Raw genomic sequence first — 13922 nt, forward strand, 5'->3', positions numbered from 1 at the left:
GGTCTTTTTTCATACAAAAGGCGTACCGGAGTATAAAGCGCATTAAAGGGGTCATACAATGATTTTTTTCTAAATGTAAAACACTTCCTTGTGGTCTACATAATGTATGTAATGTAATGTATGTATGTATGTAATGGTGGTTCTTTGGTCAAAATGTTGCATGGATGATGTTTTACAGATCATCTTAAAGCCGCTTTTTGACAGTCGCTTCAGGATGCGTCGTTTTGTGGGCGCTCTTATTTACGTGGCTCACCTTCGACAGCGTCTTCTTTCTGTCATCTTTGTTGTAGTGGTGTAGCGTGCAAGGATGGGAGTGGAAGAAGTGTCAAAAGATGGAGCTGACTGTTTTAATGACATTCACACTTTACTTAAATCAACAACGGAGCAGCATCTCCTCATCCGTGGCTCATTAGTGCAATAACGCCGGAAATGTGTCCCGTGAAAAACCGTCCGACTGGCACACTCTAATAACGTGGGTGAATTATGTAAACTCACTACACTGGTAGTTTTTAGCGCTTCCAAAGCGAGATATAAGTAAAAACTTTATGCTACTTTATATTAGAAATGGCAACAGCAGAGGGTGAATGGCCCATAACAAGAAGATAGTGAAAAAGAAGAAGCTTATCGACTACGGTATCAGTGGTGGATTTGCGCAAATTTTCAGGACTTATGTAGATCCCAAATACACATCAACAGGTACCAGAAGGTAAGAAAAGTTGGTTTTGCATAATATTGTGAAACAAAACGCCAGATAATCTGTCTGTCTGCTAATCGGTGCCATTTTGCGGTCCTTATACACACACCATAATTATATTTGTATCTCTGACTACGGTAGCCGTAATGGGCTGACAATCCATCAAGCGGTGCGGCTTCAAAGTCATACTAAAACATTTTGACAGATTTTTGAGTGCCGTGTGTAATGTTCCTTATTTTCAATGGAACATTTAAAGTTTTGGTGCTGTTTGCTGGTGTCATATTGCAGTCTACACGTATATCTTGTGTGTGACTGCCATCATGTTGCAGTCTACATGCATCTCTTATGTTTGACTGCCATCTACTGGTCACACTTATCATTACACCATGTACCAAATAAGATTGCTTCGAGGTCGGTAAGCACAACCCGAATTATTCCATACATCAGGCATACCGCACTCTCGATTTTTGAGAAAATAAAAGGATTTTAAGTGCGCCCTATAGTCCTAAAAATACGGTACACTTCAACTATGAGAGACAGAATGGGGGTAAATAATCCAGGAAATCACATTATAGGATTTTTAATTGATTAATTAATGAATTCCTCTGTATTTGGTCACCTACAAACAAGCAAGATTTCTGGCTTTCACAGACCTGTAACTTCTTCTTTAAGAGGTTCCTCTGTCCTCCACTCGTTACCTGTTTTAATGGCACCTGTTTGGCCTCATTATCAGTATAAAAAACACCTGTCCACAACCTCAAACAGTCACACTCCAAACTCCACTATGGCCAAAACCAAAGAGCTGTTAAAGGACACCAGAAACTAAATTGTAGACATGCACCAGGCTGGGAAGACTGAATCTGCAATGGGTTAGCAGCATTTGGATGATCCAGAAGAGTATTGGCAGAATGTCATATGGTCAGATGAAACCAAAATAGAACTTCTTGGTAAAATCTCAACTTGTCGTGTTTGAAAGAGAAGGAATGCTGAGTTGCATCCAAAGAACACCCTACCTACTGTGAAGCATGGGGATGGAAACATCATGTTTTGGGACTGTTTTTCTACAAAAGGACGAGTAATACTGATCCATGTAAAGGAAAGAATGTATGAGGCCATATATCGTGAGATTTTGAGTGAAAACCTCCTTCCATCAGCAAGGGCATTGAAGATGAAACGTGGCTGGGTCTTTCAGCATGACAATGATCCCAAACCGCCTAGGCAACGAAGGCATGGCTCCGTAAGAAGCATTTCAAGGTCCAGGAGTGGCCTAGCCAGTGTCCAGATCTCAACCCCATAGAAAATCTTTAGAGGGAGTTGAAAGTCTGTGTTGCCCAGCGACAGCCCCAAAACATCACTGCTCTAGAGCAGGGGTGTCAAACTAATTTTAGCTCAGGGGCCGCATGGAGGAAAATCTGTGCACACGTGGGCCGGACTATTAAAATCATGGCATTAAAACTACAAAATATTTATTTGTCATACTTTGCCAAAAATAGAACAAACACATTCTGAAAATGTTACAATAGAATAGAATAGAATAGAATAGAAAGTACTTTATTGATCCCTGGGGGAAATATAGAAAACAATACTGGCAGCGGTAAAGTTTAGATCCATGAAGGAAAGAAGAAAGTTAATTAATGTTTATAACTGAATTAATTTGCATACATTTGTTTTCTTTTGTATTATTTTTTTAATGAATTAACGTTTATGAAAACCTTTTTCCAAAACACAATATGGAATTGGAGTTATAACAGGATAATGCATACATTTATCATTTGTTTTCAAAACGGTTACAAAAAAGTGGGACCCAAAAAATTTACTGTGGGACCCCATTTTTATGACTTGATGACTTGATGGGGTCCCTGGGACCCCATCTAGCGCCAACACTGATGGAGTATTGGTGTGTGCAAAACAGCAGCCTGCGGGCCAGCTCTATTACTAATCAAATAATATCCCGGGGGCCACAGATTTGGCCCGCGGGCCTTGATTTTGACACCCCTGCTCTAGAAGATATCTGCCTGGAGAAATGGGCCAAAATACCAGCAGCAGTGTGTGAATAATAATAATAATAATACCTGGGATTTATATAGCGCTTTTCTAAGTACCCAAAGTCGCTTTACATGTTAAAAACCCATCATTCATTCACACCTGGTGGTGGTAAACTACTTTCGTAGCCACAGCTGCCCTGGGGTAGACTGACGGAAGCGTGGCTGCCAATTTGCGCCTACGGCCCCTCCGACCACCACCTGTCATTCATTCAACATTCATTCACCGGTGTGAGTGGCACCGGGGGCAAGGGTGAAGTGTCCTGCCCAAGGACACAACGGCATGGTAAGAGGCGGGGAGCGAACCTGCAACCCTCAGGTTTCTGACACGGGCGCTCTACCCACTACGCCATGCCGCCCCATACCTTGTGAAGACTTCCAGAAAACGTTTGACCTCTGTCATTGCCAACAAAGTGTATATAACAAAGTATTGAGATGCCATCCATCCATCCATTTTCTACCGCTTGTCCCGTTCGGCGTCGCGGGGGTGCTGAAGCCTATCTCAACTGCATTCGGGCGGAAGGCGGAGATTAACTTTTGTTATTGACCAAGCATAATTTGCAAAAAAAAAATATTTAAAAATCAGACAGTGTTTTTCTGGATTTTTTTTCTCATTTTGTCTCAGGCCTCTCATCTTTTTAAGTGGGAGAACTTGCACAATTGGTGACTGACTAAATACTTTTTTGCCCCACTGTTTAATATTGTCATTCATCAGGACATTGACTCGATCGCAGCTGGACTGTTCAGATTGTCTTAGAAGACGTTTCGCATCTCATTTATTTGCAGACTTCATCAGTTCATGCTCACAGACTTGGATTGGTCAGATCTAATTTGAGCGCTTAGTGCTAAAACGTAAACGGATTATCATTGTTATGATGGAATCCTCTAACTCAGGGGTCGGGAACCTTTTTGGCTGAGAGAACCATGAAAGCCAAATATTTTAAAAATGTATTTCCGTGAGAGCCGTCTAATATTTTTTAACACTGAATACAACTAAATGCGTGCATTTTTAAGTAAGACCAACATTTTTAGCGTATAATAAGTCTCTTATTCTTTTTAATAACAATGTTATTCTTAAGGTAACCAATAATAAATACATTACTTCTTACCATTAATGCGACTTCTGGTGTTGTATGGTTTTGCTGATGGCTTTGTAGTCTGGTTGGTACGTGGTTATTTTTAACACTGTGATTACCAGCGGAATTATTGATTACTTATCGTGTTAAGCAATGTCAGATAAGATTTATCCGAGAGCCAGATGCAGTCATCAAAGGAGCCACATCTGGCTCGAGAGCCATAGGTTCCCTACCCCTGCTCTAACCTGACTCTCGCCAGATCCTTGTAGTTCGCTGAGCTCTACACAAGAATCTGGGCTCGAAGGCAATGCAAACTCCTTCAAGATAGCAAAAAATAATGAACCAATCAGGACCGCCGGGCGGGATTTCATAGGTGTGACGTAGCGCCGAAGCGACTGTTTGATTCAAACTACAATGGCGGCACGCAGCGAGGAGTCGTGTGCTGACACTGATTCTGCTATTGCAACTGTTTTGTCGAATCTATTGAATATTAATTCTTTAAAAGATGAACAGAGAATGGTTTTGAAGGCATTTATTAACTTTTCGCTCTGTCGTATATACAGTATATGTCGGCTGTTCTGTTTTGGATTTCCCAGCGTCGCTCTCATCAGCATCACGGGTTGATTTCGATGTGAATGGTTGAAGTAGCACGTCATTCAAGATAACGGACAAGTGGTTTATCCAATCACATACAATGATTTTTTTACAAGGCCCTGCCTTCTGAAATATATCTCCTATTGAAAAGTCCCAGATCCTTGAGTGGAGCTCAGCGTACTACGAGGATCTGGTGAGAGTCAGGTTAGGAATCCTCCTCATTGGCAATGCAGTATTATCTGGCAAAACGACAGGGAAGAGAAACCTCCACTAGCACAAAGACAGTCCTAAAACTAAAAAGGGCCTATGTCCTGCATGCACTCTTTGGTTTCAGGTGTCTCCATAGCCCCCATGGCCATTAACACAACTGAATAAAATGCTGGCGAAGGTGATTCCATCCTAACGACGGCTGTTTTGTTGACAGAGGTGACACTCCTTTACATTTTGGCATATTTTGCACCATCTTGGGAGTGACACCTGTGCCAGTACAAAAGCAATTTTTAGGATGGAATCCCCCTCGTTAGCAGGGTGAGATGCCGGGAAAGAGCAACCTCTACCAGCACAACAACAGTGTTGAAACCAAAAAGGGTCCATGTCCTATGTGCCAATGTCCGGTACTTTTTGGTTTCAGGTGCACCCATGGCCATTTATACAACTGAATAAAATGCTAACAAGGGGGAGTGCACCCTAAAAACGGCTGTTTTGTTGACCTGTTGACACAGGTGACGCTCCTTTGCATTTTGGCATATTTTGCACCACCTTGGCAGTGACACCTGTGCCAGTATAAAAGCAGTTTTTAGGATGGAATCCCCCTCAGTAGCAGGGCGAGATGCCGGGAAAGAGCAACCTCTACCAGCACAACAACAGTGTTGAAACCAAAAAGTGTCCATGTCCTATGTGCCAATGTCCGGTACTTTTTGGTTTCAGGTGCGGCCATGGCCATTGATAAAACTGAATGGAATGCTAACAAAGCGAGTCCATTCTAACGACTGCTATTGTGCTGACAGAGGTGTCACTCCTATTGTGGTAAAAACAGCTGTTAAGATGCAAAGGGGCGTCACCTTTGCCAACCCAGCATCAGAAGTTTGGTTGGAATCCCCCTCGTTAGCATTGCAGTAATCTGAGGCAAAACGGCCACTGTTGAGGTACAGGGAAAGAGACACTTGAACCAGCACATCAACAGTGCTGAAACCAAAAGGAGCTATGTCCATGTCCTATGTGCCAATGTAGGGTACTTTTTGGTTTCAGGTGCCCCCATGGCCATTGGTAAAACTGAATGGAATGCTAATGAAGGCGAGTCCATTCTAACAACTGCTATTGTGCTGACAGAGATGTCACTCCTATTGTGGTGAAAACAGCTGTTAAGATGCAAAGGGGTGACACCTCTGCCAACACAGCATCAGAATTTTGGTTGGAATCCCCCTCGTTCGCATTGCAGTAATATGAGGCAAAACGGCCACTGTTGAGATGCAGGGAAAGAGAGACTTTGACCAGCACAACAACAGTGCTGAAACCAAAAGGAGCTATGTCCAAAAGTACTTTGTGCTTTCAGGTGCTCTCATGGCCCCTGGTACAGATGAATGGAACACTAAAAAGGGCAATTCAATCCTAACGACTGCTGTTGTGCTGACAGAGGTGTCACTTCTATTGTGGTGGAAAACAGCTGTTAAGATGCAAAATGAGTGGCACCTCTGCCGACACAACAACAGACGTTGGGATGGAAGCCTTCTTGTTAACATTGGAGTAATGTAAGGCAAAACGGCCTCAACCAGCACAACAACAGTGCTGAAACCAAAAGGTGTCTATGTCCTATGTGCCCGTCCCCACAGGCCCTTGCTGACAAGGGTGTCACTCTTATTGTGCTAAAAAACGGTGTTAAGATGCAAAAGAGCGACAACTCTGCCGGCTCAACAGCAACTGTTAGAATGCAACCATCCTGGTTAGCATTGCAGTCATGTGATGTGAAAGGGCTGCTGTAGAGATTCAGGGAAAGCGAGACCTCTACCAGCACAATAGTGCTGAAACCAAAAAGTGTATATGTCCTATGTGCCCATCCATACTTTTTGGTTTCAGGTTCCCCCATGGCCATTGGTACAACTGAATTCAATGCTAACCAGGGTGATTCCAACCAATTGATTGCTGTTGTGTTGACAGATGTGTCGACCCTTAGAGCAAAACCACTCATGTCGAGGCATGGCATATCTTCTAAAAGAAGGGAGCTCCTTGATACATACTTTGCATACTTAAAACTTATAGTTAGATTAATACCTTTTTTTTTTTTGTGTGTCAATGTTATATCTGACTATTATGGGATCTCATGACTATATAAAAGTGTACCTAATGTAGTGTTGTTGGAGTACACAAGTTGATTTCTGACCTCCCTGCCAGGTTTCATGGTGGGCAGAGAGTATGAAGCAGGAGGAATAGCCAAGGATGGCGCTAAGATGGTAACCGCTGTCGCCTGCGCCAACGTACCCAAGATCACGGTCATTATTGGAGGCTCGTATGGTGCAGGAAATTACGGCATGTGTGGCAGAGCCTACAGGTAGGAGGTCACTGTATTTGTAAATTTTTTATTTTTTAATTTTGTCATGGTAAATGGGTTGTACTTGTAATAAAAAAAATACAATCATGTGTGCTTACGGACTGTATCCCTGCATACGGACTGTATCCCTGCAGACTGTATTCATCTATATTGATATATAATGTAGGAACCAGAAATATTAATAACAGAAAGAAACAACCCTTTTGTGCGAATGAGTGTAAATGGGGGAGGGAGGTTTTTTGGGTTGGTGCACTAATTGTAAGTGTATCTTGTGTTTTTTATGTTGATTTAATTTTTTTTTTTAAATAAATACAATTGTTTTTATTTTTTATTTCTTGTGCGGCCCGGTACCAATCGATCCACGGACCAGTAGTTGGGTACCACTGTTATACAGTACTGTATATCAAAAAAACATAACAACGGGGTGATTGATCAACTTTTTATATATTAACAAGCCAAAACCTCGACGACAAGCTGCTGTCTTGCCCATAAGCGCACACACAGAAGTCCCTTTGCTGCCCCACAAATGATTAGAAATCGCAATTTGTCTTTAACAACCGTATTGCTACAATAAAAAACATTTTAAAAAAGTGAAATCCACTTACATTAACATCCGCAAAAGAGGAGCTGGCGGGAAAAGAGCAGACAGACAGAGGGAGAGATAAGAGGGATTGGGGGGAGGGGCCGCTGAACGGGAGTAGTTCTTCTCCTCTACTGTGAAAAAGGTCTGCTTTGGCGTATTTTTCCAGAAATGTCCGGACTCGTCACCATTAAAACTTGCTGTGGTACGAAGCCTGCTTCATCGATTCCTTCATACTTGTGAGCGCCAATAATGTATTTTTCACAAAACGTTTTTTTTTTTTTTATTCCACTCCGAATCCTTCCTTCCTTTTCACACTTTTTGGGACTCCTATTGAGTTAGCAAAATGGACGAAACTTGTCAAAAGGCGGAAAAAGCCAGAAAAGGCACACTTGCTGAGCCTGCATGCGGGACACAAAATGAATGAATGAATGAAGCGTTCATACACAAACACATGGTTCGCACACCGAGGCATGATCTAAAAGTTTGTTAATCAAAAAGTTTGCAAAGCAAGGGGGTCGTCAATCGAAATTCCACTGTACCAGTATTAATTCGACACAGATATCAGATAATTTGTTAACAATACCCAACCCTTCTTTGAACTTGTTGATTATCGTGACTGCCGACAATATTGCCACGTCAAAAACACGTTAACAGACCCATGCTCTCCTTATTTTGCAGCCCTCGATTCCTCTACATGTGGCCCAATTCCAGGATCTCCGTCATGGGCGGAGAGCAAGCTGCCACCGTTTTGGCCACCATCACCAAGGACCAACGAGCCAGAGAAGGAAAGGAGGTAACGTGGAGCATTCAAAGGTCTTCTATTAGCCAAGAGCGTTACCATTAGGGTTTCTTTTTTTCAATGCTTTAGCAGCTTTTATATAAAGAGCCAATTACATAATGTTCTAATGATTCTAATTAGTGCTGTCTAAAGCTTCAATTAAAATGTGTAAGGTGTGCTGTGAGGGATGTGACAACGGCATTAATAGCTTCACAATGACACCTCAATTTGGCACTGATTAATAAAACGATTAGTTAATTATGATATACGCCTCCATGACCATTGTGAGCATCTGCAAGAGTGTCCTCAAAAGAACCAAATAGGTACAGCTTTGTAAATTCATGCTCTCATCTTTGATTTAATGTCATCATTTCTTCCCTCTGAAAAGTTCACAGCCGAGCAGGAAGCCGCCATGAAGGAACCCATAGTGCGGCGTTTTGAGGAAGAAGGAAATCCCTACTTCTCCAGCGCTAGGTGACGTATGGCTTTAAGACATTTTATTATATGTTGGCTCTTCACAGGTACCAATTAAAAATAATGAGAACTAATCTGTTTTAGGGTCAAACGGTTGGCATCATTAAACCTTTGTTATCTTTACAGGCCGTCTTTAAAGGGGCTGTTTGCAACTTGCTCAAAGTAAAAAATGTTCAAACCACAGAATATGACAAGAACACCACAAGCTTACGTTGCCATTAGTGGCCTAACTGCGTACGTGCGTGTTTTTGTATTTCTACCCTTATTGAGACATCAACAAGGAAAACTACTTTCCATATGAGGACCGGTGAACAAGTTAGGACCGAAGTCATGGTCCCAATACGAAAAACCATTGCATCTAACAGAGAATGTCTCATTTGCATCCCTGGTGGTGAAATCTATCAACATTAGGGTGGTCCCAAAAATGAGGGATTTTTCAAATTGCCTGTGTGTTGGTTTTAAAAGTGCTCCCCCTCTGGTCAACATATGAAATAACAAGTGTGTGTAAAAATTTTAAGTGCTCCCCCTCTGGCCGACATATATAATAACAAGTGTGTGTAAGAAATTGAAATGGGCCCCCTTTGGCCAAAATTAATTAAAAAAAACAAAATATATGTATATACAGACATACTGTAATAACTTGATGTAAATAATGAAGATTAAAAATTAATTACAAAAAAATTTTTTAACAAAAAATAATTAACGAAAAGCTTACCTTTTTTATATTTTATATTTGCATAATTTTTTTATTATACATATATATATATATATTATTAATGTTGTAAATACAAATCTTTATATATCTAGAAAGGGTGGTCCTAAAGAGGTAGGCTTTTTTCGGAGGTGTGTGTGTGTGTGTGTGTGTGTGTGTGTGTGTGTGTGTGTGTGTGTGTGTGTGTGTGTGTGTGTGTGTGTGTGTGTGTGTGTGTGTGTGTGTTTGTGTGTGGTGGAGGGGGGTAGGTACTCGAGCTGATAGGACAACTTTAACAAGTTTGAATTTTTAGAATGTTTTTAATCCTTATTTAAAGACAGATCGTGAAGTTATTTACTTACGTGTGTTGGTTCAATTTGTGTAGATGGCGGCGCGTGTATAACTACAAAAAACCTGATGTATCCTGGGCACCTTGTTAGTGTGTAGTGATGTTAAAGATGATGTAATCACTATATTTATGATTAAATGTGGTATTATTTTGCAGCGGCACACGCACGTCGGTGCGCTTTAGGCTCTCAAACATTCAAGATGCATCCTTGAGCCCTTGTTAGTATGTGCTAATTTTAAGAATAATGTACACTTCACTGCACATGTGCTATATGTTGGTGATCAAACATGTTATTATTCAACGAGTGTTGGGTTTCAGCAGCACAGGCGCGCATTAGGCACTTAAAAAAAGATTCATAATGTTCCCAGGGCTCTGTGTAAGTGCAGGATGGTTTTAAAGATGTGTCACTGTATGTCTAGTACAGGGGTCGGCAACCCGCGGCTCCGGAGCCGCATGCGGCTCTTTGACCACTCTGATGCGGCTCAGCTACATACTTGCCGACCCCCCGATTTTCCCAGGAGACTTATGGATCTCAGTGTCTCTCATAAATAACTCCCAGGGAAAAAATAATCCTATTTAGACTATAAATACTAGATAAAGGGCGTGCCCTGATTGCACTGCAGTAATTGTCCTCTATAGCATTAACATACAGCGTGCCAGTCCAGCCGCATGTTGCATGTTGTTATTAATCGCACACACAGGAGACAGCAAAGCATACTTACTCATCAGCCACACAGCTTACACTGACGGTAGCCGTATCAAACAACTTTAACATTGTTACGTTACAAATATGCGCCACACTGTGAACCCACACCAAAAAAGAATGAAAAACACATTTCTGGAGAACATCTGCACTGTAACACAACATAAACACAACACAACCATTACCCAGAATCCCATGCAGTCCTAACTCTTCCGTCTAGATTATACACCCCGCTACCACAACCCCCCCACACATCAACCCCCCCCCCCCCCCCCCCCCTCTCCTTGCGTTGGTTGAGCGGAAGAGTTAGTGCTGCATGGGATTCTGGGTATTGGTACCGTCAGTGTAAGATGTGTATTGGTACCGTCAGTGTCAGATGTGTATTGGTACCGTCAGTGTAAGATGTGTGGTTGCTGAACTAGTACGGAAGAGTTAGTGCTGCATGGGATTCTGGGTATTGGCACCGTCAGTGTAAGATGTGTGGTTGCTGAGGTAGTACGCCTTGCTGCCACTTACGTGTGGTCTAGCAGGTACACTGTTAGGACAGACTGTAGAGGGCGGTGTCATCACGCTCTGATATTCGGGAGTCTCCCGGGGAAAAATGAGAGGATTGGCAAGTATGACGCTATCAAGCGCCATTCATTCAAAACTCGCGGGCTGCACTAACATCAAATGTCCACATTAAAGTGCGTGCCGGTGCGTGTGTCGGAGACCCCTAGTTAATATAGCACAAAGCATTTAAGCTCTGTATGCAGTGTTTTTCATTTTAAATTGTAAATTTTTTTTGTGGCTCCCATCACTTTCTTTAATTTGTGAAACTTGCCAAAATGGCTCTTTGAGTGGTAAAGGTTGCCGACCCCTGGTCTAGTATATCAAAATAAACATTATATGAACAGCTTTTGCTGCTTTTCCAGGGTTCTGATTGGGCAAAATGTGAATGACAGCAGGTGTTTGGTTTGCCTGTGGACAGAGACAGTTTGAAACTACACTCGTGTGGATGGAGATGGTTTTAACCCCGGATATGTGTTTGTGTGGACATGGCCTAAATGGTTAAAGTGAAGCCTCTTGTCAGTCATCCGCAATCTTTGTTTGGGTATGAGCAACGGATCCGCTAGCTTACACACACAGAATACATGGACATCGCCTCGCTAGTCGCGACTCATGAGTGAGAGGCACTGCTAAGCTACACATGCTAGGAGGGAAAAAGGTGATGACAAAGCCAAATGTCCCTGTGTGTGAATATTCCATCGTCAGACTTAATGAGCAACTTGAGCCCATCAGCACGGACGAACAGTAAAAGTACGCCGTGATGGCATTGGCAACGGAATAGACAACAAAACTTAAAAAGTTACCTTTTGGTCATAATAAAGATTACATCACATATGTTGATGATGATTTGACCTCTGCGTTTCTATATTTTTCCATAAAACTTTTGTTTGGAACCACAATCGACTTCAGGAAAGTTTCCAACGTTGTACTGCAAAATGACCTGTAGGAGGGCTGCACCATTTTGAGAAAAAAACTTACTTGCGATTTTCTCTTCAAAATTGCGATTCGATTTGCAATTTTTATATTTTATACATAAAAAGGCATACAACTTAAAAAATAACATGTTACTTTTAGACTGTCAATCAACATATTCTATATGCCATGTTTTACTACAAACAATTGTTGGCTTTATGCAGACAGGGTCAGAGCTTTTTTCTACATCATGTTCTTAAACAGAAGAAAAAAAAACGATAAAAACTACACAGTGTTTATAATGTCATGTAATCATAATATATAATAATAATGCAAGTAACCATTTAAAAGGAATTCAAATTGTATTTCTCATTACTGTAGAATTGTTTACAATTGTATCGTAATTGAAAGGCCAATAACTTTATCCTAAATAAATAAAAATACCGTATTTTCCGGACCATAGAGCGCACCGGATTATAAGGCGCAGTGCTGATGAATCATCTATTTTCTATTTTCTTTTTTCATATATAAGGCGCACCGGAAAAAAGGGCGCTTTAAAGGACTCATATTTTCTTTGATTTTTTTCTGGATGTAAAACTAGGAAACTTGTGGTCTACATAACATGCAATGGTAGTTCTTTGGTCAAATTGTTGCATAGATTATGTTTTACAGACCTTCTTCAAGTAGCTTTCTGACAGGATGCGCCGTTTTGTGGGAGGTCTTATATACGTGGCTCACCTTCGACAGCGTCTTCTCCCTGTCATCTTTGTTGTAGCGGTGTAGCGTGCAAGAACGGGAGTGGAAGAAGTGTCAAAAGATGGAGCTAATCGTTTTAATGACATTCAGACTTTACTTCAATCAATAACGGAGCAGCATCTCCTCATCCGGAAACAACAACAAGAGCGTGAAAAACCGTCCGACCGGAACTCTCTAATAATTAAAGTTCCTTGGGTGATTAATGTACACTCACTACACCGATATGTTTTAGCGCTTTCATGGCAAGTTTACTGACAGATATAAGTAAGAACTTTACACTACATTATATTAGAAATGGCAACAGCGGAGGATGAATGTCCCATAACAAGAAGATAGAGAAAAAGAAGAAGCTTATCGACTACGGTGTCTGCACAGACGACAAAGGGAGACGCACAATTTTTCAGGATTTATGCAGATCCCAAATACAGAGCAGCAGGTACCAGAAGGTAAAAAAAGTTGCTTTTGCATAATATTGCGAAAAAACCCGCCAGATAATATGTCTTACCTTATACACACACCATAATAATACTCGTATGTTGAAGCACAATAAAATCCATCAAGCGGTGCGGCTTCATAGCTTACCAAAGTCTTACTAAAACATTTTGATACATTTTTGAGCGCCGTGTGTAATGTTCAATATTTTCAATGTAACATATAAAATGTTGGTGTTGTTTACTCGAGTCATCCATCCATCCATCAATTTTCTACCGCTTGTCCCGTTCGGGGTCGTCATATTGCCATCATATTGCAGTCTGCACGTATCTGTTATATATGACTGCCATCTACTGGTCACACTTATCATTACACCATGTACCAAATAAAATTGCTTCAAGGTCTATAAGCAAAACCAGAATTATTCCGTACATTAGGCGCACCAGGTTATAAGGTGGAGTTTTGAGGAATAAAAAGGATTTTAAGTGCGATTTATAGTTCGGAAAATACGGTAAGTGCATTTTTTCCCTGTTTGAAAAATTTGTTTGGACGTTCTCTTTTTGTTTATTGCTATCGCGTGACGACTTTTTCGCTTGTCCGTCCATGTTGATGGGCTCATATTGCCCCTGTGTTTTGAAGCTGAAATATTCCCATAACAGGACACGGAGCTTTATAATCAAATTTTTTCCCTCCTATTTTGTGGCACTTCTCACTGGCGAGTCGCCAGGCTCTCTGTACTGCGTG

At 41.4% G+C, this 13922-nt stretch overlaps 1 protein-coding gene across 1 annotated transcript in view; it reads left to right on the forward strand.

The window, feature by feature from the left end:
• Positions 1–13922, forward strand: part of LOC133651400 (methylcrotonoyl-CoA carboxylase beta chain, mitochondrial-like) — a 44904-nt gene that overhangs the window by 30330 nt on the left and 652 nt on the right. Inside the window, exons 14-16 of the mRNA XM_062049342.1 lie at positions 6795–6951; positions 8213–8327; positions 8701–8786. Of these exons, the coding sequence (XP_061905326.1) occupies positions 6795–6951; positions 8213–8327; positions 8701–8786 (358 nt within the window). The remainder of the gene's footprint in view (positions 1–6794; positions 6952–8212; positions 8328–8700; positions 8787–13922) is intronic.

This window comes from Entelurus aequoreus, linkage group LG06 (assembly GCF_033978785.1).
Source record: "Entelurus aequoreus isolate RoL-2023_Sb linkage group LG06, RoL_Eaeq_v1.1, whole genome shotgun sequence".
NCBI classification, from domain to species: domain Eukaryota; kingdom Metazoa; phylum Chordata; class Actinopteri; order Syngnathiformes; family Syngnathidae; genus Entelurus; species Entelurus aequoreus.